Genomic DNA, 25,000 nt, shown 5'->3' on the forward strand with positions numbered 1-25,000 from the left:
CTCTCGGGCAGGATTTGGAGTAGAAAGTGGTGGAGAGCTGGGCTTGGCACAGATCAACCATTATCACGGCGACAAGCATCAAGACCAGGCAAGTAGATCCTTTGATTCTCTCCATTTTCTCCCGATTGACCACGCAACAGGAGCGTCGAAGAAAGGATGATGATCGCAAAACTGTAAGTTCCTGCGCTCCCGGGAACAAGTCAAGCTCAGCGTCGCTTATATGCTCCAGGAAAGCGACCAAAGTAAAAAAGGAACTACGTGAGCGATCCAAGTTGGATGGACCGTTTGCACAATTAAAGAGACGCCGGTATCTCCCTTAAGAAGCGCAAGTAAGTCGGCATTGCAAGCTTTGCTATTGATGCGATTTTATATATATCCGCAGGGCCTCTCATGCACGTCGTGAGCAATTTTGAATCAAAAGCTTTGGCTGTAGAAAAAGAGCCGTCGTTTTCAGTCGTGAGAGCACAAGATTGAAGAGGATTCTGTTCTCTCGAGGAACCCCTCATTTCTTGTGTAGTAAAATAAATGAGGGGCTGCGTGGCTTCTTCCAATGTCAAACTTATGCCAGGCTGGGAACTTGTTTCTCAATGTTATCATGCACAAACGTGTAGTAGTTTCTTATTTGTTTTTTTTTTTCCTACAAATTTTTAAATAGGATGAATTTCACTTTTTAAGGAATATGTATCTAAGGTGGTAGTGGGTATGGTTGGCCGTCATATATTTCCAGTGGTAAGTGTCCCATACCTGAAAATTCAGATAGACACCTTAAAAACTTCTAGCATTTCAAAACTCTTTGATATATGTTATGATATTGGTATAATAGACCCTGTTGAGATGATAGAATGCCGTGCTTGTGCTTGTTCTTGTACTTGCTCACTACAAAATCATAATATTATAGAAAATAACAATCTAAATAGATAACTTACATAAAATCAATTGATGATTGTTGTGATGATGGTTCTTGTAATTCAATATTTTGTTGACTCTCTTGAACACTTGAAATCTGCTTCAAATATTTATGATGTTGTGATTGTCCCCATATTAACATATAAAGACCAAGTATTACAATAATACCTCCTAATATACTGTAACAAATTTAAGTTTAGAAAGTTAAAATCATTATTTACCTTCCCATATAAAGTGTTTCTTTAAGGAAAAAAAATCCAAGTATTGCTGTTATTGTTGTTTCTAATGGTTGATAAGTAGATACAATAACAGGTCCTCCTTGATGTATTGCCCATGATTGAACCCCAGAAACAAAACCTGATGCTATAAATCCCTAAAAACATAAATAAAATATATGTAAATAAAATATAATAATAAGAAAATCTTACCGAATAAAAAATACTAATAATTTCAGATTTTGTAATTTTCCATTTTGAGTTTTCGGGTTCAAATAGGAAAAACAATGATGAAAATTGTGTTGTGCTGAATAAACACATAAATGCAGCACAAGATATTGGAGCTTCAAATTTCAATAAAAGTTTTGCCTGTAGTAATAGATAATAATTAGAATATAAATTTTTTTTAAAACTACTTACCTGAAAAATCAAAAATACTGAAAATGCTAAACATGAAAGTATTAAATAAATAGAGCCAATAGTTTTTGCAGGTACCATATCATCCAGCAAACCAATAAACTGAATATGTACTTGTTTATAAAATCCCTTATCTCCTTTCTCCTTCACATTTGGAAATTTAAATGTGCTTTGAATAACAATAGGACCTCTATAGACTGACAGAAAAATAGATCCCAAAATCCCAAGCAAACACCCAATAACCTTTGCCACACCATCAACTCTTTTAAGTCTTACAACTTCCAACCTATAATACAATGTAAACTTCGGCACCAAAGTAACTTGGAATTAAAAACATTACCCACCGGAAAATCCATGCAAGTATAAATGTGAGAACTGGTGTTGTATTCCTCATTGCTGATGCAAAAACAGGAGAGGTGTACTCCAGTCCAGCAAGATAAAGGACTTGGTTGAGTGTAACCCTGTAACCATTCAGAAATTATAAAGTCAATTAGGCTTAGAATCTTCCCTGCAAAGCCTACCCGGCCAAACTTAAGAAAAAGAGGTTGATTGTCACTACCAAAGTGAGCGTTCTCCATTTCCTACATTCACAGGATGGTTTTGAAATCGATACATAGAAACCATACCTGCGCTCGAAGAGGTAAGCACCAATCGCAAGAACTACCGTTGCAACACAATTTCTATAGAACGAGAATGCAAACTTTCCGGCACCTTGATCCAAAGTGATTCGGGACAAAATCTCGAAACCAGCAAAGCCCGCTTGAGCAAGAATCAACGCGCAATGCAATCTTGCCTGGAACAAACAGAGGAATTGGCGAATCAACGGGCGAGATTGTGTAGCAATACCGATTTCCAGGAGATTGAATTGCATCTCAAACAATTCTTCGAGGATGGTGGTGGCGAACGATTTCCTCCCAAATCCATAGGATCTTTTGTTGCATGCAGACAGGCAGTAAAGGGGTTTCCTCTTTGTTTTTTAATTATAGCTAAAGGTGGTATTTATAGATTTCCATTTTAATTCACATTTCTATCCAATATAATGGGTGGTAGAAGCCGCCGCACGGACGGCACAGATCACCTGAGGCATTAGAAACAATCGCATCGCCGGTACTTTGTTTTTCTCAAAGATTGCCTGTGTACCAGGAGAAAACTCCGGCAAACGAAGAGCTATATATTTGGTTTTAGGCTGCAATTTCCTGCTCGACAAATTCATGTTTCCATGGAGAGATCCAAGTTCTCATTGGAGTAGTGTATTCTCGAGGTTACTAGCTTCAGGGTCTTGTGTTCCAGTTTCTCTCGATCGGGATCGAGCGCTCGTTTTTCTACCTGAGGCTGGCTCGTTTTCCATCTTCCCAAAAGGTATCGGAGGTATTTCATACTGGTGGAGGATGGGTTCTGATCGTTTCGTGCTCAGCTTAATGCTCATAGTTCACCTCCGGAGAACCAATCTTCCTACTCGTTCAAGATGTCCAACTGTTTCACAAGCAAAGAGCAAAGGACGCGAAAAGACTTGAACAAAAATGGCTTTGGCACAAAGCTGCGGCTGTGCGAGGAGGTCGTGCAAGCTTATAAGTGCTTTTCTAGTTCCCGGTTCCAAAAGGCATCTGGAATGTTGTGGTCAGGGCTCTCGATCATAAATCGGAATTTCTTCCAGCCTGCTCAGCAAGTACAAAGAAATTCACAGCGACGTTGGTTGCCGGGTTCCAAGTTCCAAGTGGCTAGTAGTTTTACATTCAGTTTATTTTTGCCATTGAAATGCACTTTAGAAATGTTTCAATTAAATGTCTGCAAGAGGAAATCAAAGCACAAATGCTATATGCTATGCTGCCTCTCTCACAATGGATGACTGCTGCCAAAGAACATGTCCTTTGGCCAGGCTGATTCTGAGCTTTCGCAAAGAACATATAGCGAGTGCTTCTAATTCATCTGGCTTCTTGGAGCTGGAATGTCATAGCATTAGAAAGTGAGAGCTCAAAACCTCATACAGGCAGGAGATTAAAATCATATCAACATCAAACCAACAATTTTCTCCCAAATCATAAGATCTGCAACAAAATCAAGATTTTGTTGCATAGTAGTTTCATTTTTAATTATCACTAATAGAATTGGCGGCGGGAAAGCTCTCCCGCTGCAATTCAAAGAGAAGCGCGCCCCCACGGACGGCGCGGATCGCCTGCCACTGAAACCGACGGTCCTGCGCGTGGCACGTGGCAGGAACAAATTTCCCTCGCTTAGTTTGAAGCCCTCTAAAACCTCCTCCTCGCCCCCATCCCAGGTAGGGTTCTTCGTCTCCTGGGCGGGCGATTCTTGCTCGCGCATTGGAATCCTCCCCGGCCCGTAGGGTCAGAGGCGCATCGCGCGAGAGAGGTAGCTGGATTGCTTCTCTTTTGCTTATCTCGTTGCTTGTTTTCCCCTAAAATCATGGTCCTGTCCACGATCACAGCCTGAGTCCGTGGCGCTCGCCTCTCCATTCCGTTAGTCGTTCCAAATCCAAGGCTCTCCCCGGTTGTGTCAGTCAGTGTGCTTTCTCCTGGTTCCACAAAGAGCGAGAGATAGAGGATGAGGATTGCCTTGGGTGAGTCTGACAGGAAGCGCGCGGCAGCATCGAGTCCCAATGCCAGCCCCGCCGCCGCGCGATCGCGTCCTCGCAGGCCGGATTCTTTGCTCTCTCTCAGCAGCAGCAAGCTCTCAGACAAGGAGAACTGCGTCGGCGGCGGCCCGCCCAGGACCCGCGCCTCGCTCTTCCATCGCCCAAACGACGAATTCGTGTGCGTGGAGCTCCCGGTGGATCAGAGCTACGCCAACAAGAGGCTGCGAGGGATCGCATCGTCGGAGGTGAGTAGCAAGGCGAGGAGCCAGGCGCCGAGGAAGAGCCGCCACAACTATCTCAAGCCTGGGACGCTGGCAAAGGTGAGGGACGCGGCGCACAAGGCTGGACGTAAGAGGGTGGCGGAGGGCGATGGCATCCACGCCGCCGAGCGCTCCACTCGCTTCTTCGATGGGGGAGTCCGCCATGCAAGCGCCTCGCCCGAGAGAGTTCCTCACGCCGGGATAGCTCCCAGATGGCTGGGACCGGCTTGCCTCCAGAGGAAGAAGCTCCTGGCTCCAAAGTTCCTGGCCTTGCCACCGCTCCAGCCGGCGGCCGCCAACGAAGCTGTTCCAATGGTGGTGGAAGAAGTTCCAGCACCAGCCGCTCGGAGTAGTAATGAAGAACAGTCCCGGGACGCTGGGACTGGAACTGCGCAGCCGAGCAGCTCTTCGTCATCGGTGGAAACTCTTCCGCCCGAGTTGCTGGTAAGTTACAAAATGTTTTTTTTGTTTTGTTTGTCATCACGCTTTTGTTTCCATCAGGTCCGGATCGTTTGTCGTCTCGATCACAACCAGCTCAAGCCCGTGTTCCACGTCTGCCGATCGCTCCGCCAGGCGGTACGTAACTGTTGCTTTTCTTTGCACGAAAGCTAATGATTTTCTTTCCTCCAATTCTCGTGGTTTTTCCAGGTAATGATCGCGAAACAGTGTCATTTTAATTTCACCACACCTGGCAAAGACCATAAGACGGTTTCGGATGCGAAACTGGGCCAGGCCCTGCCATTTTTGAAGTAAGTCATGATCGAGAATACAAAAACTCTGAGAAACTCACTTCTCGTCACCACCTTTCTTTCTTCAGCGAATTCGCAGCTGTTGGCATCTCTACGACGCCAAACGCTCCAAAGCATGCCGAGAAAGCCCCCAAGCCGAGGTACTCCATGGCCGACATGAGGCAAATCGCTGCCACGCTCTTCCAAGGCTCGCAGTCCCAACCGCTTCCTCCGAACGTAAGGGTCCCGATGACGCGAGCGGGGGCATCGCACAGGGTGCTCTTCAACGAGGAAGAGCTATGCAAGGCCATCGCCCAGAATACGCTCTAAGAAAGTTCTTCTTCTCCGGTCTGTACAATATAATCCTTTGGATCGAATTTAATTCTTGTTGACAAAACTTTGGCTGGCTGTGTTGTTTCTATATCTGCATCAATCATATCCAAGTTATAGAACTTACAAGGAAAAGGATGTGACTCTAAAGTACCGTCTATCGTCCTTGCGAGAATGGTCGCTCGCGATGGCTTACATTTTCTTCTTCAGCTTCTTGGAACGCATTGTTTACTGTGTACACTCTCCACTTGTTGGAGTTTTCGAGTATGTCGGCCACTGTCACTGCTGGTGTGATCTCCGCAAGAGCTGGTTGATCTTGACGCGAGAGTGTGGTCAGCGGCGGCTCCGGGAAAACCTTCCGCGAGCTATTGTTTGAGGCGTCGAATGATCTTGTTATTGAGAAGGGCGCGTTGTCTGGAAATACCTTGCTGCTTGAGCTGTGCATGTCGAAGGTTCTCGTTATCGAGAATGGTAAGTTGCTTTGATCGGAAGCAACGAGCTGGTGCTCCTTTTCTTGGCCCCAGATGAGGAGATAGAGGCCGGTCACTACGACTAGCGCACCAATAAGGCTGGAAGAAGAGAAAGATTTTAGGCTTGGCAGCAAATCTCTAGCAAAGCCTCTGACCTTCCAAGGTGCAAGCTCTCTCGTAGAAAAATCAAGCCGAGAAACGCTGTTATGACTGTTTCTAGAGGCTGATAGGCAGCTACCACCACCGGGCCTCCTCGATGAACTCCCCACGACTGAACAGCGGACACAAAGCCTGATGCTATAGCACCCTGAAAGGAAACCAAGGACAAAAAGTTACGAGAATCACTAAGATAAAGATTCCAAGGACATACCGCATAACCGATGCTCAAAGCTTCACTTGAAGAGATTCTTTTCCAGCTCGACCAGTGCTCCGGCTCAAACACCAAGGCCAGCAGTGGGAACTGCACCAGGCTTGATAAGCAGCAAAAACTAGCGAAGGTAATGGGAGCAGGATTTTTGGCGAGGACAGAAACCTGAACGTAAGAGTTTCCGTCACTAAGGGTTAACTAAGAAAAACTGTCGCTTACCTGGAGGATGAGAAAACTAGAGAACGACAGACAAGAGCCGATCAAGCACACTGCTCCGAGTGTCCAGGATGCCATCTCCACCCGGATGAACTTCAGAAACTGTATATATTGTTTCTTTGTCACATCTATCGCTCGAAAGTGTTGTGAGCCATCGACATGAAACAAGGACAAAGAACTTCGGATCAACACTGGCCCCCTGTAAACCGAGAGTAAAACAGAACCGCACACGCCAAGAGAACAGCCGAGAAGCTTAGCCTGGCCGTGTCTCGTTCTTAGATTCAGTTTCTCCTTCCTAGAAAGAAAAAACCAGTTAATCAGCAATTTTCTCTCGAAAGGCTGCAACATTACCGTGAAACCAAAGCCAGCAAGAAGGTGAAAACTGGAATGCAATTTCTCAATGCCGACGCAAAGACTGCCGATGTATAGCTAAGTCCCGTCAAGTACAACAGCTGATTGATAGTGACCCTGTTGAAAAATCCAAGTAAAGATAACAAATCGTCAAGGTGATGAAAGTTACCGACCCTATCAATCCAAGCATGAAGACCTTGAGCCCAGCCGCCAGCGTTAAAGGCACAAGTTTCTTCCTGCACAAAGTGTTAGCTAGCACGCAGAGAAAGGCAAAGCTTTTTCTGCCAACCTTTCCAGGAGCAAAGACGCAATCGCCAACACCACGAAAGCCACGCAGTTTCTGTAGAAGCTGAAGGAAAACTTGCCAGCTCCACGGTCCAGCGCTAGCCTCGACAGGATCTCGAAGCCAGAGAATGCTGCTTGCACCGCTATGAGAGCAAAATGCAGCCTGAAGTTCCTTCTACCCGAATCGGCATCACGCTTGCCTCCTTCGGCACCATCTATCCTCTCCTCTCCCATGGCACCGAATTCCTGGCGAGCGCTATTTGCATGCTACAATGACAAATTTTGCCTCTAGTGATGTCGAAAGTCAGTGATCCAACCGAGGTTGCGTGAAGTAGCAACACGACAGACGAACTCCAAAGCCTTGGCCTTGTGCCGAGGCAGTGCTTAACGGCCTGTGTCTGTACCACTGTTCCGGAGCACACACTACTGTCATATGTCATCACACTCTACTTGTATCCCGTGCACATCATACAGCACTGTCTTGTCCTGCTTCCTACTCTTATCATCTTCTAGCAGAACCCCCCAGAACACTCCTCAAGAAGCCCCCTGTCATACGCTTGAGATGGCTGCCTTGTCATGCTTACTTTCCCCGGAAAGACGAGAGGCATTCTTTATCACCTGGAGTGTTGTGGCTCATCATCATTGAAGCATGAGCACCAACCTGACGAACCAAATTGCCGTACTACTATAGAGTATGAACCACCGCTCCACCTACCTATAATTAATGCAAATCCTGCCTTTGAGCGTCTAGCTATTTCGACTTTTTGGTCGCTCTTTTGGTTGCCTTTGCACCGCTGCGCTTAGCAGGCTTCTTGGCTGTCTGCATAGAGAAAACGTTGTTTACGCATAGCATAACAAAGTCATAATCGTACCTTTGGCTTGTTGTCTTTCGGTTTTGCCGCTCTCTTCACGATTTTGGAAGCCTGTAAGGAAGTGCATGAGTGGATGTTGAATCGTACAAAATTACTCACCTTGCCAGTCTTTTCCTTTGTATCGGCTTCCTCTTTTTTAAGTGCTGCAGCAGAAGCTGCTGCAACATCCATGCCCTCATCTTCTGAGTCGAAGGTCATTCCTTCCAAGGTACCTGGGCAATTCAAGAAACATGACTTGATACTTTTCTTCAAAACTGACGATTACCTTCAATCATATTTTCAGCAATTTTGTTGCCTGCATCGGGCAGCAACTGCACAAAGTCGTTCATTAAGGCTTCTACCTGTAATAAAAAGACATCTAGTTATACAGATGCAGGAAAATTGTATGTGATACCTTTGCTTCAGAAGGCCCGATGTTAACCTGAAAGATGTGTTGTTAAAGGCGTAAACGTGGGAAAGTGTCTGTACCAAAAAGAACGTGTTCGATGCAACAATGTTGGTCCTGTAAATAGTGCCTGCAAAGAAGCTTTTCGTTGTGTCAGCTCTTAAATTAGACACACCTTGCTTACCTTTGAGATCAAGAAAAACTTTCGAGTTGTCCGTTTCACAGACGGAAACTCGTCCCACTGCTCCAATGTCCCCGCTCACGTCCAGGGCGTCTCCTTCACATTCTAGAAGCACCTGCAACTCTAACATACATTAGCTGCGTAGACGAAAACAATGCTTACGTACCTTACTCCGTGAAATCTTCTCGGGAAAGACAAGGGGCAATGAGGAAGCCATCTATAAAACATGAAGAGATGAACTTCTGTCCCGATAAGAAGGAAAAACCATACCTTTGGTTTAGTTTTTTTGTTACTGCTCTCAGGCTTGTGTGAGTCGTCGGCAGCTAGCTCTTCCCCATTTTCCTCCTTCTTGTGACATGACTCATCCTCTTCTCTCTAAAAAAACTTTCTTCTGATGAAAAAAATGAAGAACATCAGTCCATACCTCTTCTGTCGCGGCATCTTCACATATTTCTAGCTTATGCTCGTCTTCGTCGGAATCGGAAAGCTCAACTCTTTTCCTCTTAGATCCATTAACTATGTCCCGTTTGTGACATGACTCGTCCTCTTCTTTCTGAAAAACTTTCTCTTGATGAAAAAAAGACGAACAACATCAGTCCGTACCTCTTCTGTCGCGGCATCTTCACATATTTCTTGTTCGTCTTCGTCGGAATCGGAAAGCGCAACTCTTTTCCTCTTAGATCCATTCCCAATCTCTCGTTCCGGCGATGGAGAAGGAGAAGGAGATAGAACGATCGTATCGGGACCCTGAAACAAAGAATCACTAAGAACGCCTTGCGCACAGCTCGCGCATACCTGATAATCTTGTAGCCACTTGGGCGACGCGGCCGCCGCCTCCTCACCGAGCTCCTCCGCCATTAGGGCTTTCACCAGGCAAAATTCCCGCGCTCTTTTGGCGCAAGCGTCTACGGCTCGATTCTCTTCCGCGGACAGTCTATCTGAGCCGTTGGACATGGACTCGCATCGCACGACTCCTAGAGCTAGAATCTATGTCACACTCGAGGCTCCGGATTCGAATGCTGGCCGGGGGAAGCGGTGAAATCCACGCCTGATCCAATCCAGCCGCTAGGTATGAGCATTCCATCCCCTCCAAAGCAGCGCAGCGCCGGTGGACGGCAATGGAAGCTCCTGGATATGGTGATGGTGTTCTTGTTCGCTGGGGTTTTCATCTTCTTCCTCCTCCTCTTCACTCCCCTGGGGGATTCCATGGCGGCATCAGGTCTAAAGTCTCTCGATTCGCCTCTGGCGATGGAGATTCGTCCCAGCGGCAGGCAGAGGCTCGTCAAGCTGATTGAGAAGGGCCAGCGAGTGGAATTGTGCGCTCCTGGCCTGGCGGATTACATGCCTTGCCAGGATCCAAAGAGGTCCTCGCAGATCAGCCGGGAGAGAAATCGCTACAGGGAGAGGCATTGTCCGCCAGAGAATGAGAGGCTTCTTTGTCGCATTCCATCGCCTCGGGGTTATAAGGTACCAGTTCCATGGCCAGATAGCTTAAATAAGGTACTACTCCAATCAACTCCTTTGTTTTACCTTTCTATCCTTCTTCCATGCATGGATAGATCCAGGTGGTTTTGTTTGTTCTTCCTGTTTGTATAGTATGATCTTGTAAGTTCTTCGTGTAGTTTTTTTTCTGTGTTTAGAGATCATGCTTTCGCTTTGCATCTCTACGAAAATTCTTTCGTGAAAGCCAGTTTCTATAAAAAAAAATCTTGTGTCCCAATTCCTTGCAAGTTCTCATTGATTTTGCATTTGCTGACGCTTCTAAAGATCCAGGTGTTTTTATTTGTTCTTCATGGAATGATCTTGTACGTTGGGTGGAGTTCTTCGTGTTTCGCACTGCAAGTTTACGTAAAACCCTTTCTTTAAAGCCAGTTTCAAGAGCATTTTTCTTGTGTTTCAAGACGTTTTCATCTTTGCTCCTTGGAAGTTCGCATTGATTTTACATTGCTTAACGCTTCTAAAGTCTTTCACGTCTTGAATCAAGGTGTGGTACAGCAACATGCCTTACGGGAAAATCGCTGAAAGAAAAGGCCATCAAGGCTGGATGAAGAAGGAGGGCGAGTATTTTATCTTCCCAGGTGGCGGCACAATGTTTCCAGAGGGTGCCTGGCAGTACATTGAGAAGCTGGAGCAGTACATCCCTCTGAGTGACGGACAGATTCGAACAGCACTGGACGCCGGCTGTGGAGTGAGTAGTAGCAGAAGTTTACGCCATTTCTAAATGCATCGATGTTCTTCTTTGCCAGGTTGCGAGCTTTGGTGCTTACATGCTTCGCAAGGACGTGCTTACAATGTCTTTTGCTCCGAGAGACTCACACAAAGCACAGATCCAGTTTGCTTTAGAACGAGGAATTCCTGCCTTCGTTGCAATGCTGGGAACTCAAAAGCTACCTTTTCCTGCGTTCTCCTACGATTTGGTGCATTGCTCTCGCTGCTTGATCCACTTCAGCGCCTACAGTAAGACACTTGCTTCATTTTTCCATCTGATAATGGTGGTGCGTTTTTTTTGGTTTCTAGATGGATCTTACATGATCGAGATGGATCGCCTCTTGCGACCTGGTGGTTTTTTCGTGCTGTCTGGACCTCCAGTCGGCTGGAAAAAGCAAGAGGCAGAATGGCAGGAGCTTCAAGAGCTGATCGAGAGGATGTGTTACACGCAGGTGGCTGTAGAAAACAACATAGCAATCTGGCAAAAAGCACTCAACCATACGTGTTACGTGGACCGAGAAGACGAAGAACCGGCACTCTGTGACACAGACCACGATCCAAATGCCGCATGGTGAGAGCTTTTTCTTGACAATTCATGGTAAAGCTTGACATGAACTACTTGTCTTGTTTTTTTCACTCCGCAGGTATTCTCCTTTAGACAAGTGTTTGTCGAGACTCCCCGACTCGAGACCAAGCGATTCGCGAGCCGGTGGAAAGCTTCCGGAGTGGCCGAAGCGATTGCAGGAGACGCCAAGAAGGTTTCACAGGTTTGGAGAGGCCAGCGTCTTCGAGAGAGACTCGCGAAGGTGGAGCCAGCGAGTTAAACACTACAAGGAAGTGGTGCTGCTCAAGCTTGGCTCTCCTCGCTACAGGAACATCTTAGACATGAATGCGGGCTATGGAGGCTTTGCTGCTGCTCTTTACCACGATCCGGTGTGGGTCATGAACGTCGTTCCAGTCACTGCTCCGAACACTCTACCCGTGATCTTCGACAGAGGTCTCATTGGAGTTCTACACGACTGGTACGCGATCCTCAGCTAAGTTTTCTCTTTCTCATTTACTTCCTCGCAGGTGTGAAGCATTCTCGACGTATCCACGAACTTACGACTTCATTCACGTCTCAAACATGCAATCTTTCACAACACAAGCGTCTACGAGGTGAAGAAACGTTTTTTCGTTTTTTCTGCGCTTCCTGGATCTCAATTTTTCTTTCCTGGATTTCAGCTGTAGCTTGGTGGACGTGATGCTGGAGATGGATCGAATTCTCCGGCCACAAGGCACAATTCTCGTCCGCGACACGACCAAGATGGTGGAAAAGATTTCCAAGATCGCATACGCATTGCAGTGGACGACCGAGGTTTTAACCACGGAAGGAGGAGTTCTCGGCAAAGAGAGGCTCTTCGTCGCCACAAAGCCATTTCACACATAGCCAATGTACCATAGGCCAATTTTGTATTTAATGGGAGAATATTACACAGCATCTCTAGTAGGGCCTAGGTTTTCTAGCGATGGCGTCTCGAAGCGCCCGGCGAGCAGGGATTCGCTTGGCGGACCTTTTGCGAGGATCAATCACAGGCGCGAATGCTACTCCAGCTTCATCGAGCATGGCGATCGCGCCGGGGTAAGCTCGAGCTCATGCTAGCTATGTACATTTTCGCGAGAGAGAAATTTCAGCCCCCTTTTTGATGGTTTTGAGCTTCTTTTTCTCTCAGGGACATTGCTCCCCCTGGTGCTCGATTTGCTTCGACTCAAGTTTGTAAGTCTTTTTTTTTTTGTTCTCTCGATCATGTTGCCCATGAATTTTTCTTTTCTTTGGTCAGTACGAAACCGAATGAAGAGTGTCCAGAGTATTCAGAAGATCACAAAGGCGATGAAGATGGTTGCTTCGTCTAAGTTGAGGCAAGTGCAAGCCAGGGCAGAGAAATCGCGTGGAGTGTGGCAGCCATTCACAGCTTTGCTGGGTGATGCTCCAGGTATGCTCATCTTTTTTCCTTCTGCTACTTTCTTTTCTTTACTTGTTCTTTTGTTTTCATCGCAGATACGTTCCCCAAAAAAACTGTTCTTCTGTGCATCACGTCCGACAGAGGTCTTTGCGGTGGTATCAATTCTTCCGTTGTTCGGTTTGGCAAAGCTATGCTCAAAGTCGCCAAAAACAATGGGGGTGAGAACTCTTTTCTTTCTGTGTTTACAGGCCTTAGTTGGTCGTCTTTTTGCAGGCGAGGACGCGAAGTTTGTTGTTCTCGGGGAAAAGGGGAAGGTCCAGATCCAGCGTGACTCGAAGCAATACATCTCACTAAATATCACGGAGCTAGTAAAGTATCCGCTAAACTTCACCCAGGTTGGTTGGCCTCGCAGGTTTACTAGAGGCGTGTCCTCACGTTTTTATGGGCTTTCCAGGTCTCCGTGATGGCGGACGAGATCTTGAAGAATGTGGAGTACGATGCGATCAAGGTGATATTCAACAAGTTCGCCTCCATGGTGAAGTTCTACCCGAGTGTGACCACGATCTTGGCGCCGGGAGTTAAGTTGTATAATTTACGATTTCCGTGCTCACTTCGTTTGATCTTCAGTCCATCAAAACATCGGAGACCGGTACACCTTCCGAGCTAGATCTTTACGAAATCGAAGGACCAGACAGCAAGGAAGAGGCTTTGCAAAACCTTAGCGAGTTCCAATTTGCTGCGGTATGAAAAAGCCTTTACGTTCTTTCTGGTTTGTTTTTCTCACCAAAGTGTACTTTAGGTGCTTTTCAACGCTCTGTTGGAGAATGCCTCCAGTGAGGAGAGCTCTCGCATGACGGCTATGGACAACTCCAGCAAGAACGCATCCGATATGCTCCAGAAGCTCACGCTCAAATACAACAGGTATGAGATCAGGAAAAGCTTCGATCGGTTCTCTAAGCTTCCATTTTTTTACTTCTCTAGAACTCGTCAAGCATCCATCACGACAGAGCTTATCGAGATTATCTCCGGTGCCGCGGCGCTGGAAGCAGCGAAGTAAAACCAGAAGAAAGAAATTCTCGCAAAGAACAAGCTGGGAGAGATTTTGCAAAGACTGCTGCGCTGCTCGAATAAGAAGAGAGAAGAGAATGAGAGACAAGAGAATAAGTCGAGGCGATTGATCGAACCGGACAGTGGTAGGCTGTGCTTGCTCGCTTGGTTTACATTTTTTTCTTTTCTTTGCTCTTGGAATTCGTCTTGGAAGAAGGCGAAGAAGAAGAAGCGCTCAAATGGTGATGACAAACTTTCAAACCGGATAAAAGGAGATAGGCCAAGTAATCGCTCTTGTGGCATTCTAGACGATCGATCGATTTTAGCGCCATCGCTGGAGGAGTGAGGGCGGCAGGAGTGGCGGCGCTGGCAGCGGCATGAGCCACAACCGGTGCGTGTTCTTTCTTTCTTGAGCTAGGGTTTTGGCAATTCCTCTTCTTTCTCGCCTGTTCTATCGAAATCTCGGCGCCCTGACGATGATTCCTCGTGGCAGGATCCGGGATTTCCTTCTGGCCGAGCGATGACCAATGCCTGGGACGAGCAAGCAACGAGCTCGCGCATCCAGCTCGGGGATTTGCACGCCACCGCCGATCCAGAGGTAGAGGAGGATCACAACAGCGACGAGGGAGGAGGAGTAGTGGAATTCTCCAGGCCAGGATCGTCAGGGGAGAGGGGATTGTCGACGAAGAAGAAGGAGCTGCGAAGGGTGTGGAGGCAGGAGTGGAAGGCCAAGCACAAGTGGGTGTATCCCATCAAGAACAGCGAGGGCGAGCTCCGGCTCAAGTGTACGTGGTGCACGTACTACAACATGGACAATGTGTACGCGCGGGAGGGGTGTAGCACCATCCAGATGAGCGCGCTCAACACCCACGCCAAGTCCGAGGCGCACAGGGCCGCCGAGAGCCGGATTTGCGTCCCCGCCTCGCTCGCTCTCCCCGACGCCCTCTACGATGGTAACTTGATCTTCCTCCTTGCATTGCATTGCATCGTTCTCTTGGTTTGATCTCACGCTAGCTTTCTGGAAGGGAATTGGAGTCTTCCTTCCCGGGAAGTTCTCTCCCGACGCACGCCCTCTACGATGGTAACTTGTTCTTCCTCCTTGCATTGCATTGCATCGTTTGGTCTCACGCTAGCTTTCTGGGCGAGATGGGAACTTGGAGTGAGCTCTTCCTTCCCGGGAAGTTCTTTCTCGACGCCCTCTAGCGTGATCTCTCCCTGCATTTTGCATTGCATCGTTTGATCTCACGCTAGCTTTCTGGAAAAGATGGGGACTTGGAGTCTCTCTCGGGAGGGGAAGTGCTTGCATCTCTTCGTTTTCGAGAGTTTCGATCGAGCGAACTCACTCACTTGCGATGCTTTTGTGCCAGGATCCAAGAATGGAGCCGACTCGGACGGGCTGGACGACGTTCCCGGGGTGAAGAAGCGGCGCTTCTCCACGAGCCCGGTGAATGGTGGCGGCGGTGCGAGCTCCCCCCCCTCCACCAGGGCCGAGGTGCTGGGACTAATCATGCACAAGAACAACAGCCGGGTGGTGCAGCTGCTGGTGGACGCGGAGAGCGGGCGGAACGCGCGGCACGCGACGAGCGTGGCGCTGGCCAAGAAGCAGCTCAAGCTGGACGAGCGGCGGCTCCAGATTGAGCAGCACCTGCTGGAGCAGGACAGGGCGCGGCTAGAGGCGCACGTCCGCCTCGGCCAGAGCTTCATCGCCGCGCTCACCGACATTGGCGACGGGCTCAAGCGCATCGGCAATGCAATGGAAGCGGCAAAGACGTAGTTTGAAGAACCCTAAATACAGAGTTCCCGCGATTTCCGGAAGAACCCTAATCTTGCCGAAGAGCCCTAATTTTGTCCGAAAAACGAAAAACAGGGGAGGGGTGTTGGAAATGTCTTGTCCGAGCGTGATGTCAGGAATGAGCGTGCTGCGTGCCTCGGGGCGTTTCTCGGACAACCCGAGATTTGATAAATTGGAAGAAATGCGCGCGGTACATCCTTTAACCTAAGCGTGTGGTATTTAAGTGCGCTCGATCGAGATATGCGTTCTTCTTCGGCTGCGGTGCTGCGCTGTGAGTGACGCGATTTCTTCCATCCCATTCCATTGTACAGATGCTCTGAGCGAGATTGGTCGTCGCGTCGCGTCGCGTCGCTTTCTTCCTCATTCATTCCTCTGCGTTCATGTTGCTCAAGCGCTATAAGAGTTTTCATGGTCTCTTGTATAGCTTCCATCGTCTTCTTCATCCAGCTCCAATGGCTTCTTCGAGCGTTTTGATGGCCTCTCTCTTGCTCCTCTCCTTGATCGCCGCGGCTACCACGGCCACTCAATCGTCCATCCAAGATGGTGATCTTCATCAGGTCCGACGGAGTCTTGACGATCGTGGCTTTGTCCATTCTCTTCTTGACGATGCTATGTCCCATCCTGAAGTTCCACCTTCGGCTCGCGGAGCTACTCGAGCACCAGCTCCACTACCATCGTTTGCTCATCATGATCATCCGTGGTCAGCTCCTCGATCGTCAGCAAGCTCTCAGCTCCAGAGGTCGGAGACCATGACCGCGGACACCGGTGCCGACTACTACGAGCCCCCGAACGGCGATCGCCGCGGCGGCTTCTCGGATGGTTTTGATCCGTCCTACCAGTCGCCACCCTCGGCCGCTCGGGCCAGGCACCGCGTCCCAGTCTCGGGCAGCAACCCGGCCTCGGACAACGCTCGTGGTGTGGCCGCCTGGAAGCCGCCACTCGTTGGGAGCTAGCCAAGTTCTCGATTGGTCAATCCATCTATATAGAATGTTCGTTTGTTTCTAGATCTTCTCGAAGAGCTTTGTATCGTCTTCCCAAGAAATAGACTCCCATGCTACGTGCCAGCGATTTCTTGTCTTCTTCGCGGCGTACTGTTAGCTTTGTGGAATCCCTGCTGGCGAGATGTTGCAGAAAAAGCTTGACCTGGATGATCGCATCTTTCGTGTTTCTTGTGCACTCGATCGAGCGATGGTGCAGCTCGAATCCGTGCAGCTCCTTCGCAGCCGGTTCATCCAACCAGCCGCTGCTGCCAGCGACATTGATCCTCCTACGCGCTACGAGCTCACGCCCTTCGATGGCATGATGAGAATCGCTCTCTACCAGAAGAGGATCCTCTTCTTCGAGCGCGGCGATTCTAGGATGGATTTCGCGGCGGTGGTGGCAGCGCTCGAGGAGAGCTTGCGATGGGTGCTGGTGAGTTTCCGGCCGCTGTGTGGGCGTATGGTGGTCGATCAAGATCTTAGTAGCGGCCTCTGGATCGATTGCTCGGGCGAGACGAGCGTCCAGTTTGCAGAGGCACAGACGGCTGCGCGGCTGGAGGATCTGGGCGATTTCGAGCCCAGCGAGTTTTGCGATTCGCTGGTTGAGATTGGATGCTCTCCAAAGTACCCGTGGGATCCAAAGCTGCCATTGCTCTTTGTCCAGGTAAATGCTCTATCATTTCCTTTGTGACCATCTTGATCTTGCTCACCAAGTTCCACGTCTATATAGGTGACGAGATTTGGCTGTGGAGGCATAAGCCTCGGAATCGCGTTTAGCCACCAAACCATGGACGGCGTGAGCGCTTGGAACTTCATGAAGTCGTGGGCCGAGCGCGCGAGGAGCAGAGGAACCTCACCGCTCCCGCGAGTTTCTTGCTATGCATACAAGTCTCCCATGCTCTCGGAGCGGCAACTAGAAGAAACGGCGCGAATGGGCGGCTTCGCACTCGGCATGGCCACCAAGAACACCATCAAGCCAAAGCTCGGCGTCAAGAAATTCAAAGCCACACGAGAAGCCATCCGAGCCTTGAAGACCTCTCTCCCGAGCTTCAGCTCCTTCGAGCTCGTGTGCGCGGACTACTGGCGGAGGATGGTGGCGTCGGCGGTGGAGGCGGGGATTCTCAACGCCGACGAGTGCTACTTCGTGATCCTGGTCAACTGCCGGGGAAGGATCGCATCCATGCCGGACTCCTACTTTGGAAACGGGATCACCGGCACCCGAGTCCGCGCCAATGTTTGCGAGCTCCTTGGTGGTGGTGGGATTTGCAACGCTGCTCGGGCGATCCACGAAGGGATTGCCGGACTGCGCGACGTCGAGGGATCCGTGCTGGTGATCAACAAGTTTGTGGAAGAGCTGGCGAGGAATGGTGCCGAGATTCCAGCGCACAAGCCGGGGCAGTCGGTGCTGGTGGTGAGCTCACCGCGCCACCCCATTTTCGAGTGTGACTTTGGATTTGGGAGGCCGGTCGGGGTGACTTTCGGGACGAACGACCTGGACGATTCCAAGCTCTACTTGTTCCCGGCGGCGGATGGGAATGGCATGGACGTGACAGTTTGTATGAGAGTCGAGGCGCTCGACAAGTTCGTGTGAGTCTCAGCTCTGCACATTCTTCTTGTGCTCGCAATGCGCGAGCTCTTGATTGTTTTTTCTCAGTTGTCGATCAATTCTTCGTTTGGGCTGGAGGTTGGATTTGTTTCGCCAATAATTCTTCATGATCTCTTTGTTTCCTTGCGAAGACTTTGAAAATTTGACTCGCCAGTTAAAGTAGACTAATCACAGTGAAACAAATCGTCAGGCGCAACTTTCACGTATGCGACCAAAACCTGATTAATCTTCAAGGAGTCTCCTTCGAGCAGGCGAGGATCTGCAGGGATGATGTCTCCAAACTTTATGGCTATGATGTCACCAGGAGTGAAGAACTTCGCTTCCATTTCTTTCCATTTCTCGTCCCTTAGAGCCTGCGCATGCACGAGTGACAATCCTTGGGACAAAACAAGTCGCTAGCAGACCTTGCACTGAGGAGCCAACCGTGCCATCAAAGCAGCCGCTGCGTTTCCGGCATTGTTTTCTTCGAAGAAACTTATCGTGGAGTTCACCAAACGAAGAATAATGGCGCGCAAGCCCGGGACCCCATGTTCGAGTGTGACTTTGGGCCGGTCGGGGTGACTTTCGGGACGAATGACCTGGACGAATTCATGCTCTACTTGTTCCCGGCCGCGGATGGAAATGGCGTGGACGTGACAGTTTGTATGAGAGTCGAGGCACTCGACAAGTTCGTGAGTCTCGAAATTCGTCTTTTGCTCGAGCTCTTCGGTATTGTTCGTTTGAACTAGTGTTTCATCACCAAAAAAGTGTTTTTTCTTCATGATCTTGAGGAGATCTCTCTCCATTGCGAAGACTTGAAAAATTGAAAACTTACCTCCGCGGCACGTAGAAATGGGTTCTAATTCAGCTGAAGAGCAAGCGTCCGAGATTTACAAAGCGACTCTTTCCGCGTGGAGGATAAACTCGCAGTACAGATTCTTGAGAGCAGTGAGAACAGTCATCAAGAGCGGCCCCATGATCGCCCCCTGCAAAGCCAAAACCAAGACAAAAACCATGAGAAAAAACAAAGGGAGAAAGAGTAAAGCAAACCATTACCTCGAGCGCTGGAGAGAAGAGTGCCATCCCGCCAGCAATGCTGAGCCCCGTCAAGTAAGCATTGTGTCCCGGGATCTCATCCTGTATCGCCCGGTTGCCAAAGTCAAGCACCAGACAATGAACAACTCCGAGCACCACCGCGGCAAGGTAGTCACCCTGTACGACGAGCTGCGCAGCCGCCGGGATGGAAGCAACGCCCAGCGGAAACACCGGCAGCACCGCGGTGACGATCGCCAGGAGCGTCGACACGTAGAGAAAATGGATGCCGAAAGCCCGGAAGAGCAACCACGTAAATGCGGCCTGGTAGAAGGCCGACTTGACGGTGGCCAGGAGGACGCTGCTCACAGCGCGGTTGAGCACGGTGGCCGATCGTATCCGCGCAGTCTCCGAGAGTGGAATCATCCCGAGCACCTGTTCCACCACCCCGCCCGACTGGGACGTGATGAGATAGTAGAGCAGCGAGAAGAACACCGCGGCCTGCGTGAGAAAGTGGAAGATCCCCGCGGCACCGGAAGCGATGGAGCTCCCCACGGCCATGGCGATGGAGGTTCCACCATAGACGACGTGAGAGCCGCCGAGGAGGACTCTCTTGCCGATCTCCGCCCCAGTCTCGCTCACTTGCTTCATCCGATCTCTCACGTCCTCGGGCTTGAGCTGGAGGTGGTCGAGCAGCAGCGAGAACACGGCCTCCAGCTCCGAGTAGAGTGCCTTGAGATCGTAGTCCCGGAGCAAGCTCCTGGCACGGTGGAGCCGGATGAGCACTGGATGCGAGGAGGTGGTGGTGGTGGTAACGTTGGCGGCGGCGATAGTAGCGGCGCCGCTCGCCTGGCGGCGTCCGCGAGCAAAGTTGACGAGGAACTCCTTCCCGGCGTCCGTGAACTCGGTGAGGTTGTACTGGACGCCGAAGGCATCGATGTGCTGGGACACCAACTCGTAGGCTGCGGAGGAGTGCTGCTCAATCGCCACCGTCACGTTGCTGTGCTCGAGCCACTGGCGGAGGCCGACCATCTCCGTGTAGTTGTGGCGCTGTACGTGGATCTTGAGCGCCACCGCCGCGTCCCGGGCCTCGAGGCCGGCCTTGTAGGAGAAGAGGACCAGCCCGGCCACCGAGACGAGGATCATGAGCATGATAAGCCCGATTGCCACGATGGTTGGAAGCCTGGCCGCCAGGAATGCCGTGGCGTGCCTGTTAAGAGCTCTCGAGGCCCGGATGATCGGCCAGGACGCCCAGCCAAGCCACTTCCTCGTCACAGTTCTTTGCTGCCTGGATGATCTCTTCACGTCCATGGCCACCGAAGAAGTTGGCGGGGATGGTGGCGATGGTGGCGGCGCGAAAGCTCCAAGCCTGGAAGCTCCAGCGTAGGCAGCCAAGCCAGTGGCGATGGCCGTGGCCAGCGACGCGACGCCGAGCTTGTCATAGCCGAGAGTTACCACCGCGAAAGCTAGCAACCACTGAAGGAGCTTGGAGAATCCAACCTTGAGAGGGAAGGCCTCGTGCCTCGCCAGGATCCAGAGGATGGTCGCTCGCAAATCCTCGATTGTTCCAGCTAGACCCTTGCAAACCGCGAGCGGGATGGCGAGCAGCGTTTGGATGAGTCCCTGGCGGAGTGGAGCCTCCCAGAAGCGCACTAGACTTCCCTGGATCTCTCGCAGCGTAATGGAGCACAGCACGGCCCACTGGATTGGCTTCCAGAAATCCTTGAGCAGCAGTCCCAGGCCGTAGAGAGTGAGGATGAGCAGCAGCAATCCCGCGTGAGCCATGGCGATGTAGAGCGCGAGCTGGAAGTTCATGGCTTTGAGTTTGCTGGAATCCATGGCCGGATCCTCCACACTCTTGGGTGGCTACGCCTCCAGCAGCAGTGGGGGAGCGAGAAACCATCAGCTCGCCACTAGCTCGAGCTGGGCATCCAATCCAGCGCAATTCTCCCCATTTTCCTTACTGCCTTGCTTGGAATCGAAGCTCCCCACAAACATCTCTCTCCATGCAAGGGCTCGCTCCACAGGACCAAGAAATCTATCCACAGGACGGTCAAAGATTCCCACCTTCATTCCCTAAACAGCAATCCGCGATGTGAAGAACCCTAAAAATCGGGACAAGAGGAAGAACAAGGGGCTGGTGAGAAACGCTGTGTACAAGGCGCTCCACACACTCAAGGAGGGTCAGGTGGAAGACGAGGTCTACCAGCGGCAAACGTTTCGGCCCTGGACTCACGATGAATTTGCTTGCGACAAGGAGGCCTACTAGCTGTTTGTGGCGGCGATGGAGGAGGAGGAGCGGCCGCTCGGCCTGTGGGTGAAGCGATACACCGACGTGAACTACTTGGAGAAGCCGGGGTGGCAACACTATCCTTGCTCGCATTTTAGCGATAGCGGCCGGGAGTGGGTGTTTGGCAGGATTGGCATCGCAGACGAGGACGCTCAGGAGAGGATGTTTCCTTCACTACTTTGCTGCGTTCTTGCGAATCGAGAATCGCGTCACACTCCTGGCACTGTGAGACAATCTTTTCTTTCACTCTTCTATTTTTCTTTCCTAGGTGTTTGTGACGGGCAACCGCGAGTTCCACGAGAAAGTTTTGCTGGACGAGGATCGCATGGGGGGCTGTTCGACTTCCTCCAGCTTTATCTCTTCTCGGAGCTTTACTTTTACTTTCCTGTTTTGTCGTCTGGGTACTGTGATGGAACTTAAGTCTCAACCGCGAGATCCTGGCAATGCAATCGAGCGATGGTTCTTGGATCTTGTGAGATCGTGCCGCGATCTCGCGGCGGCGGAGGCGATCCATTCGTGCATTGCGTTGGCGGGAAATGCGGGAGTGTGGGTATTGCGCGCCATGTCTTTGATGGCATTCGCTACCCCTGTTCGATTCTCCTCTGCGCGTAGGTCTTTGATGCAAGCACGATCCCATCTGAATGCCAAACGCTTCTTCCAGATCGCGCCGGCAACGAGTTTGACCTCCTGGAACACGCTCCTGTCTGCATTTGCCCAGTCCGGGAATCTTTCAGGGAATCCCTCTCAGGAGCCTTGGAATGCCATGCTGGCGGCATATTCCACCTGGAAGATGCTCGGAGAATCCAGGGTCTCTCTCACTACCCGGCCAGATTAAAAATGTGATCCAGTAAGTTATCTAGTTGATTCTTTGCAACTCTCAAATCTTCTTTCTTCTTCTTTATTTCTCTGTTCTTTAGATGGCCACCAGAGGTCTTGGAAGCCACACTGATAGTCCAAGTAAACCGAGTGTCCGAGAAAGAAATTATCGTTCCTATATCATCGATCGGGTCAGTGACATTGGCTTTCATTACAATGGTCTACTCATTTTCTGTAGAACACAGAGGGAATGGTGACTGGATACGTGATATATTGTGTGAGGCTTGGAAAACTGATGCTGCCAACGGCGGACGTGTGAGAGTTGTGCCTGGAAAGCCTCCCATCCGGATCATCATGCTTGCCGGCGTAACAGAGCGTACTTTACCGATGGCCGCCTGCTTATAACAGGGATCTCTTTGCCGAGCAACATGAATACGCAAATATCAAGGTGCGTTTGCCAAGAATTTTTTTTTTTTTTCGGTCGGTAACAAAGTTTACATCAATGCTGGCTCATTGCTGAGCAATGTCGAAACTTGACTGATGATACGTCCTCATTACTGGAGAAGACTTTTTCTGCTTTATGCTCCTCTTAGTAGATCTTCTGAGCGCGCCAAGATAACTAAAGCAGATGGGAATCGTTTGAGTGCCTGTTATCCTTGTTACCGCTAAAATAGTACCAATGGAGGTGTACATATCCAATACGCTGGATCGCAGCCCGACCTTGGATGCTGGATGTCCAATCCGGTGAGACTGGCGGGTCAGGTGACCTCGGGCACCCGACCCCTCAAGGCGCGAAGGTTAAAATTTTCGAAGTCTTCGCAATGGAAAGAAAGAGATCACGAAGAATTATTGGCGAAACAAATCCAAGCTCCAACCCAAACGAAGAATCGATGGACAACTGAGAAAAGAGCTCGCGCTTTGCGAGCAAAAGAAGAATGTGCAGAGCTAAGGCTCACACGAACTTGTCGAGCGCCTCGACTCTCATACAAACTGTCACGTCCATGCCATTCCCATCCGCGGCCGGGAACAAGTAGAGCTTGGAATCGTCCAGGTCGTTCGTCCCGAAAGTCACCCCGACCGGCCTCCCAAATCCAAAGTCACACTCGAAAATGGGGTGGCGCGGTGAGCTCACCACCAGCACCGACTGCCCCGGCTTGTGCGCTGGAATCTCGGCACCATTCCTCGCCAGCTCTTCCACAAACTTGTTGATCACCAGCACGGATCCCTCGACGTCGCGCAGTCCGGCAATCCCTTCGTGGATCACCTGAGCAGCGTTGCAAATCCCCCCACCACCAAGGAGCTCGCAAATTTTGGCGCGGACTCGGGTGCCGGTGATCGCGTTTCCAAAGTAGGAGTCCGGCATGGATGCGATCCTTTCCCGGCAGTTGACCAGGATCGCGAAGTAGCAATCGTCGGCGTTGTCGAGAAATCCCGCCTGCACCGCCGCCGCCACCGTCCTCCGCCAGTAGTCCGCGCACACGAGCTCGAAGGAGCTGAAGCTCGGGAGAGAGGTTTTCAAGGCTTGGATGGCTTCTCGTGTGGCTTTGAATTTCTTGACGCCGAGCTTTGGCTTGATGGTGTTCTTGGTGGCAATGCCAAGTGCGAGGCCGACCATTCGCGCCGCTTCTTCTAGTTGCTGCTCCGAGAGCTCGGGAGGCTTGTATGCATAGCAAGAAACTCGCGGGAGCGGTGAGGTTCCTCTGCTCCTCGCGCGCTCGGCCCACGACTTCATGAAGTTCCAGGCGCTCACGCCGTCCATGGTTTGGTGGCTAAACGCGATTCCGAGGCTTATGCCTCCACAGCCAAATCTCGTCACCTATATAGACGTGGAACTTGGTGAGCAAGATCAAGATGGTCACAAAGGAAATGATAGAGCATTTACCTGGACAAAGAGCAATGGCAGCTTTGGATCCCACGGGTACTTTGGAGAGCATCCAATCTCAACCAGCGAGTCGCAAAACTCGCTGGGCTCGAAATCGCCCAGATCCTCCAGCCGCGCAGCCGTCTGTGCCTCTGCAAACTGGACGCTCGTCTCGCCCGAGCAATCGATCCAGAGGCCGCTACTAAGATCTTGATCGACCACCATACGCCCACACAGCGGCCGGAAACTCACCAGCACCCATCGCAAGCTCTCCTCGAGCGCCGCCACCACCGCCGCGAAATCCATCCTAGAATCGCCGCGCTCGAAGAAGAGGATCCTCTTCTGGTAGAGAGCGATTCTCATCACGCCATCGAAGGGCGTGAGCTCGTAGCGCGTAGGAGGATCAATGTCGCTGGCAGCGGCGGCTGGTTGGATGGATCGGCTGCAAAGTCGCTGCACGGATTCGAGCTGCACCATAGCGCTCGATCGAGTGCACAAGAAACACGAAAGATGGGATCATCCAGATCAAACCTCTTCGGCCACATCTCTCCACCACAGATTCCACAGAGCTAACAATCCAGCGCGAAGAAGACAAGAAATCGCTGGCACGTAGCATCGGACTCTGTTTCTTGGAAAGACGGTATAAAACTCTTCGAGAAGATCTAGAAACAAACGAAGAAAACATATAGATGGATTGACCAATCGAGAACTTGGCCAGCTCCCGACGAGTGGCAGCTTCCAGGCGGCCCCACGAGCGTTGTCCGAGGCCGGATTGCTGCCCGAGGCTGGGACGCGGTGCCTGGCCCGAGCGGCCGGAAGTGGCGACTGGTAGGACGGATCAAAACCATCTGAGAAACCGCCACGGCGATCGCT

General features: G+C 50.5%; 10 protein-coding genes and 1 long non-coding RNA gene across 13 annotated transcripts; 7 read left to right on the top strand and 4 right to left on the bottom strand.

The window, feature by feature from the left end:
- The first annotated feature begins 6 nt into the window (after positions 1-6).
- LOC112345385 lies at positions 7-621 on the top strand. Its single transcript, XR_002992030.1, has 2 exons — positions 7-329; positions 383-621. It is a non-coding gene; the product is annotated as an uncharacterized LOC112345385 (long non-coding RNA).
- A 3,193-nt stretch (positions 622-3,814) lies between these two features.
- LOC9631659 (F-box protein At4g35930) lies at positions 3,815-5,513 on the top strand. The gene is made up of 4 exons (XM_002966790.2): positions 3,815-4,832; positions 4,890-4,964; positions 5,037-5,137; positions 5,206-5,513. The coding sequence occupies exons 1-4, from the start codon at positions 4,098-4,100 to the stop codon at positions 5,444-5,446; spliced, it is 1,152 nt and encodes a 383-aa protein (XP_002966836.1). The 5' UTR covers positions 3,815-4,097; the 3' UTR covers positions 5,447-5,513.
- LOC9634695 (WAT1-related protein At3g53210) lies at positions 5,468-7,385 on the bottom strand. The gene is made up of 7 exons (XM_024672216.1): positions 7,140-7,385; positions 7,024-7,086; positions 6,851-6,967; positions 6,503-6,794; positions 6,287-6,448; positions 6,072-6,223; positions 5,468-6,015 (listed from the first exon to the last, which is right to left on the bottom strand). The coding sequence occupies exons 1-7, from the start codon at positions 7,367-7,369 to the stop codon at positions 5,604-5,606; spliced, it is 1,428 nt and encodes a 475-aa protein (XP_024527984.1). The 5' UTR covers positions 7,370-7,385; the 3' UTR covers positions 5,468-5,603.
- Positions 7,386-7,719: 334 nt separating this feature from the next.
- LOC112345449 (DNA-binding protein BIN4-like) lies at positions 7,720-9,442 on the bottom strand. Its single transcript, XM_024672217.1, has 12 exons — positions 9,369-9,442; positions 9,177-9,320; positions 8,998-9,126; positions 8,844-8,948; positions 8,740-8,790; positions 8,577-8,688; positions 8,476-8,522; positions 8,402-8,428; positions 8,273-8,348; positions 8,107-8,219; positions 8,008-8,058; positions 7,720-7,955 (listed from the first exon to the last, which is right to left on the bottom strand). Exons 1-12 carry the CDS (start codon positions 9,429-9,431, stop codon positions 7,887-7,889), a joined length of 987 nt encoding a protein of 328 aa, XP_024527985.1. The 5' UTR covers positions 9,432-9,442; the 3' UTR covers positions 7,720-7,886.
- Positions 9,443-9,536: 94 nt separating this feature from the next.
- LOC9631660 (probable methyltransferase PMT13) lies at positions 9,537-12,261 on the top strand. Its single transcript, XM_002966791.2, has 7 exons — positions 9,537-10,073; positions 10,558-10,761; positions 10,820-11,030; positions 11,091-11,352; positions 11,426-11,803; positions 11,853-11,939; positions 12,006-12,261. Exons 1-7 carry the CDS (start codon positions 9,645-9,647, stop codon positions 12,208-12,210), a joined length of 1,776 nt encoding a protein of 591 aa, XP_002966837.1. The 5' UTR covers positions 9,537-9,644; the 3' UTR covers positions 12,211-12,261.
- LOC9634696 (ATP synthase subunit gamma, mitochondrial) lies at positions 12,254-14,059 on the top strand. Its single transcript, XM_002966792.2, has 9 exons — positions 12,254-12,402; positions 12,494-12,537; positions 12,602-12,754; positions 12,820-12,942; positions 12,998-13,119; positions 13,179-13,301; positions 13,352-13,465; positions 13,524-13,645; positions 13,706-14,059. Exons 1-9 carry the CDS (start codon positions 12,290-12,292, stop codon positions 13,779-13,781), a joined length of 990 nt encoding a protein of 329 aa, XP_002966838.1. The 5' UTR covers positions 12,254-12,289; the 3' UTR covers positions 13,782-14,059.
- A 130-nt stretch (positions 14,060-14,189) lies between these two features.
- On the top strand, positions 14,190-15,589 carry LOC9634697. Its single transcript, XM_002966793.2, has 2 exons — positions 14,190-14,724; positions 15,139-15,589. The coding sequence occupies exons 1-2, from the start codon at positions 14,292-14,294 to the stop codon at positions 15,543-15,545; spliced, it is 840 nt and encodes a 279-aa protein (XP_002966839.1). The 5' UTR covers positions 14,190-14,291; the 3' UTR covers positions 15,546-15,589.
- A 1,151-nt stretch (positions 15,590-16,740) lies between these two features.
- On the top strand, positions 16,741-18,272 carry LOC9634698 (shikimate O-hydroxycinnamoyltransferase). The gene is made up of 2 exons (XM_024671895.1): positions 16,741-17,207; positions 17,274-18,272. The coding sequence occupies exons 1-2, from the start codon at positions 16,752-16,754 to the stop codon at positions 18,132-18,134; spliced, it is 1,317 nt and encodes a 438-aa protein (XP_024527663.1). The 5' UTR covers positions 16,741-16,751; the 3' UTR covers positions 18,135-18,272.
- On the bottom strand, positions 18,258-21,027 carry LOC9634699. 2 transcript variants are annotated; one of them, XR_002992016.1, is made up of 5 exons: positions 19,185-21,027; positions 18,964-19,114; positions 18,554-18,873; positions 18,368-18,502; positions 18,258-18,313 (listed from the first exon to the last, which is right to left on the bottom strand). XR_002992016.1 is itself a non-coding variant. In XM_024671893.1 (2 exons), the coding sequence occupies exons 1-2, from the start codon at positions 20,997-20,999 to the stop codon at positions 19,019-19,021; spliced, it is 1,911 nt and encodes a 636-aa protein (XP_024527661.1). In that variant the 5' UTR covers positions 21,000-21,027; the 3' UTR covers positions 18,822-19,018. The 2 variants fall into 2 exon arrangements, 1 of the variants encoding a protein (XP_024527661.1); XM_024671893.1 differs by lacking the exons at positions 18,258-18,313; positions 18,368-18,502 and having other exon boundaries at positions 18,822-19,114.
- Positions 21,028-21,764: 737 nt separating this feature from the next.
- LOC112345361 lies at positions 21,765-22,844 on the top strand. Of its 2 annotated transcripts, none has more exons than XM_024671896.1 (3): positions 21,765-22,058; positions 22,112-22,457; positions 22,512-22,844. In XM_024671896.1, the coding sequence occupies exons 1-2, from the start codon at positions 21,776-21,778 to the stop codon at positions 22,291-22,293; spliced, it is 465 nt and encodes a 154-aa protein (XP_024527664.1). In that variant the 5' UTR covers positions 21,765-21,775; the 3' UTR covers positions 22,294-22,457; positions 22,512-22,844. The 2 variants fall into 2 exon arrangements, with proteins under 2 accessions (XP_024527664.1, XP_024527665.1); XM_024671897.1 differs by lacking the exon at positions 21,765-22,058 and having other exon boundaries at positions 22,198-22,297; positions 22,368-22,457.
- Positions 22,845-23,088: 244 nt separating this feature from the next.
- LOC9631661 (hydroxycinnamoyltransferase 1) lies at positions 23,089-24,742 on the bottom strand. The gene is made up of 2 exons (XM_002967161.2): positions 24,149-24,742; positions 23,089-24,082 (listed from the first exon to the last, which is right to left on the bottom strand). The coding sequence occupies exons 1-2, from the start codon at positions 24,602-24,604 to the stop codon at positions 23,219-23,221; spliced, it is 1,320 nt and encodes a 439-aa protein (XP_002967207.1). The 5' UTR covers positions 24,605-24,742; the 3' UTR covers positions 23,089-23,218.
- Between the last annotated feature and the right edge of the window lie 258 nt (positions 24,743-25,000).

The sequence above is a fragment of the Selaginella moellendorffii genome, unplaced genomic scaffold (assembly GCF_000143415.4).
Source record: "Selaginella moellendorffii unplaced genomic scaffold, v1.0 SELMOscaffold_8, whole genome shotgun sequence".
Classification (NCBI taxonomy): domain Eukaryota; kingdom Viridiplantae; phylum Streptophyta; class Lycopodiopsida; order Selaginellales; family Selaginellaceae; genus Selaginella; species Selaginella moellendorffii.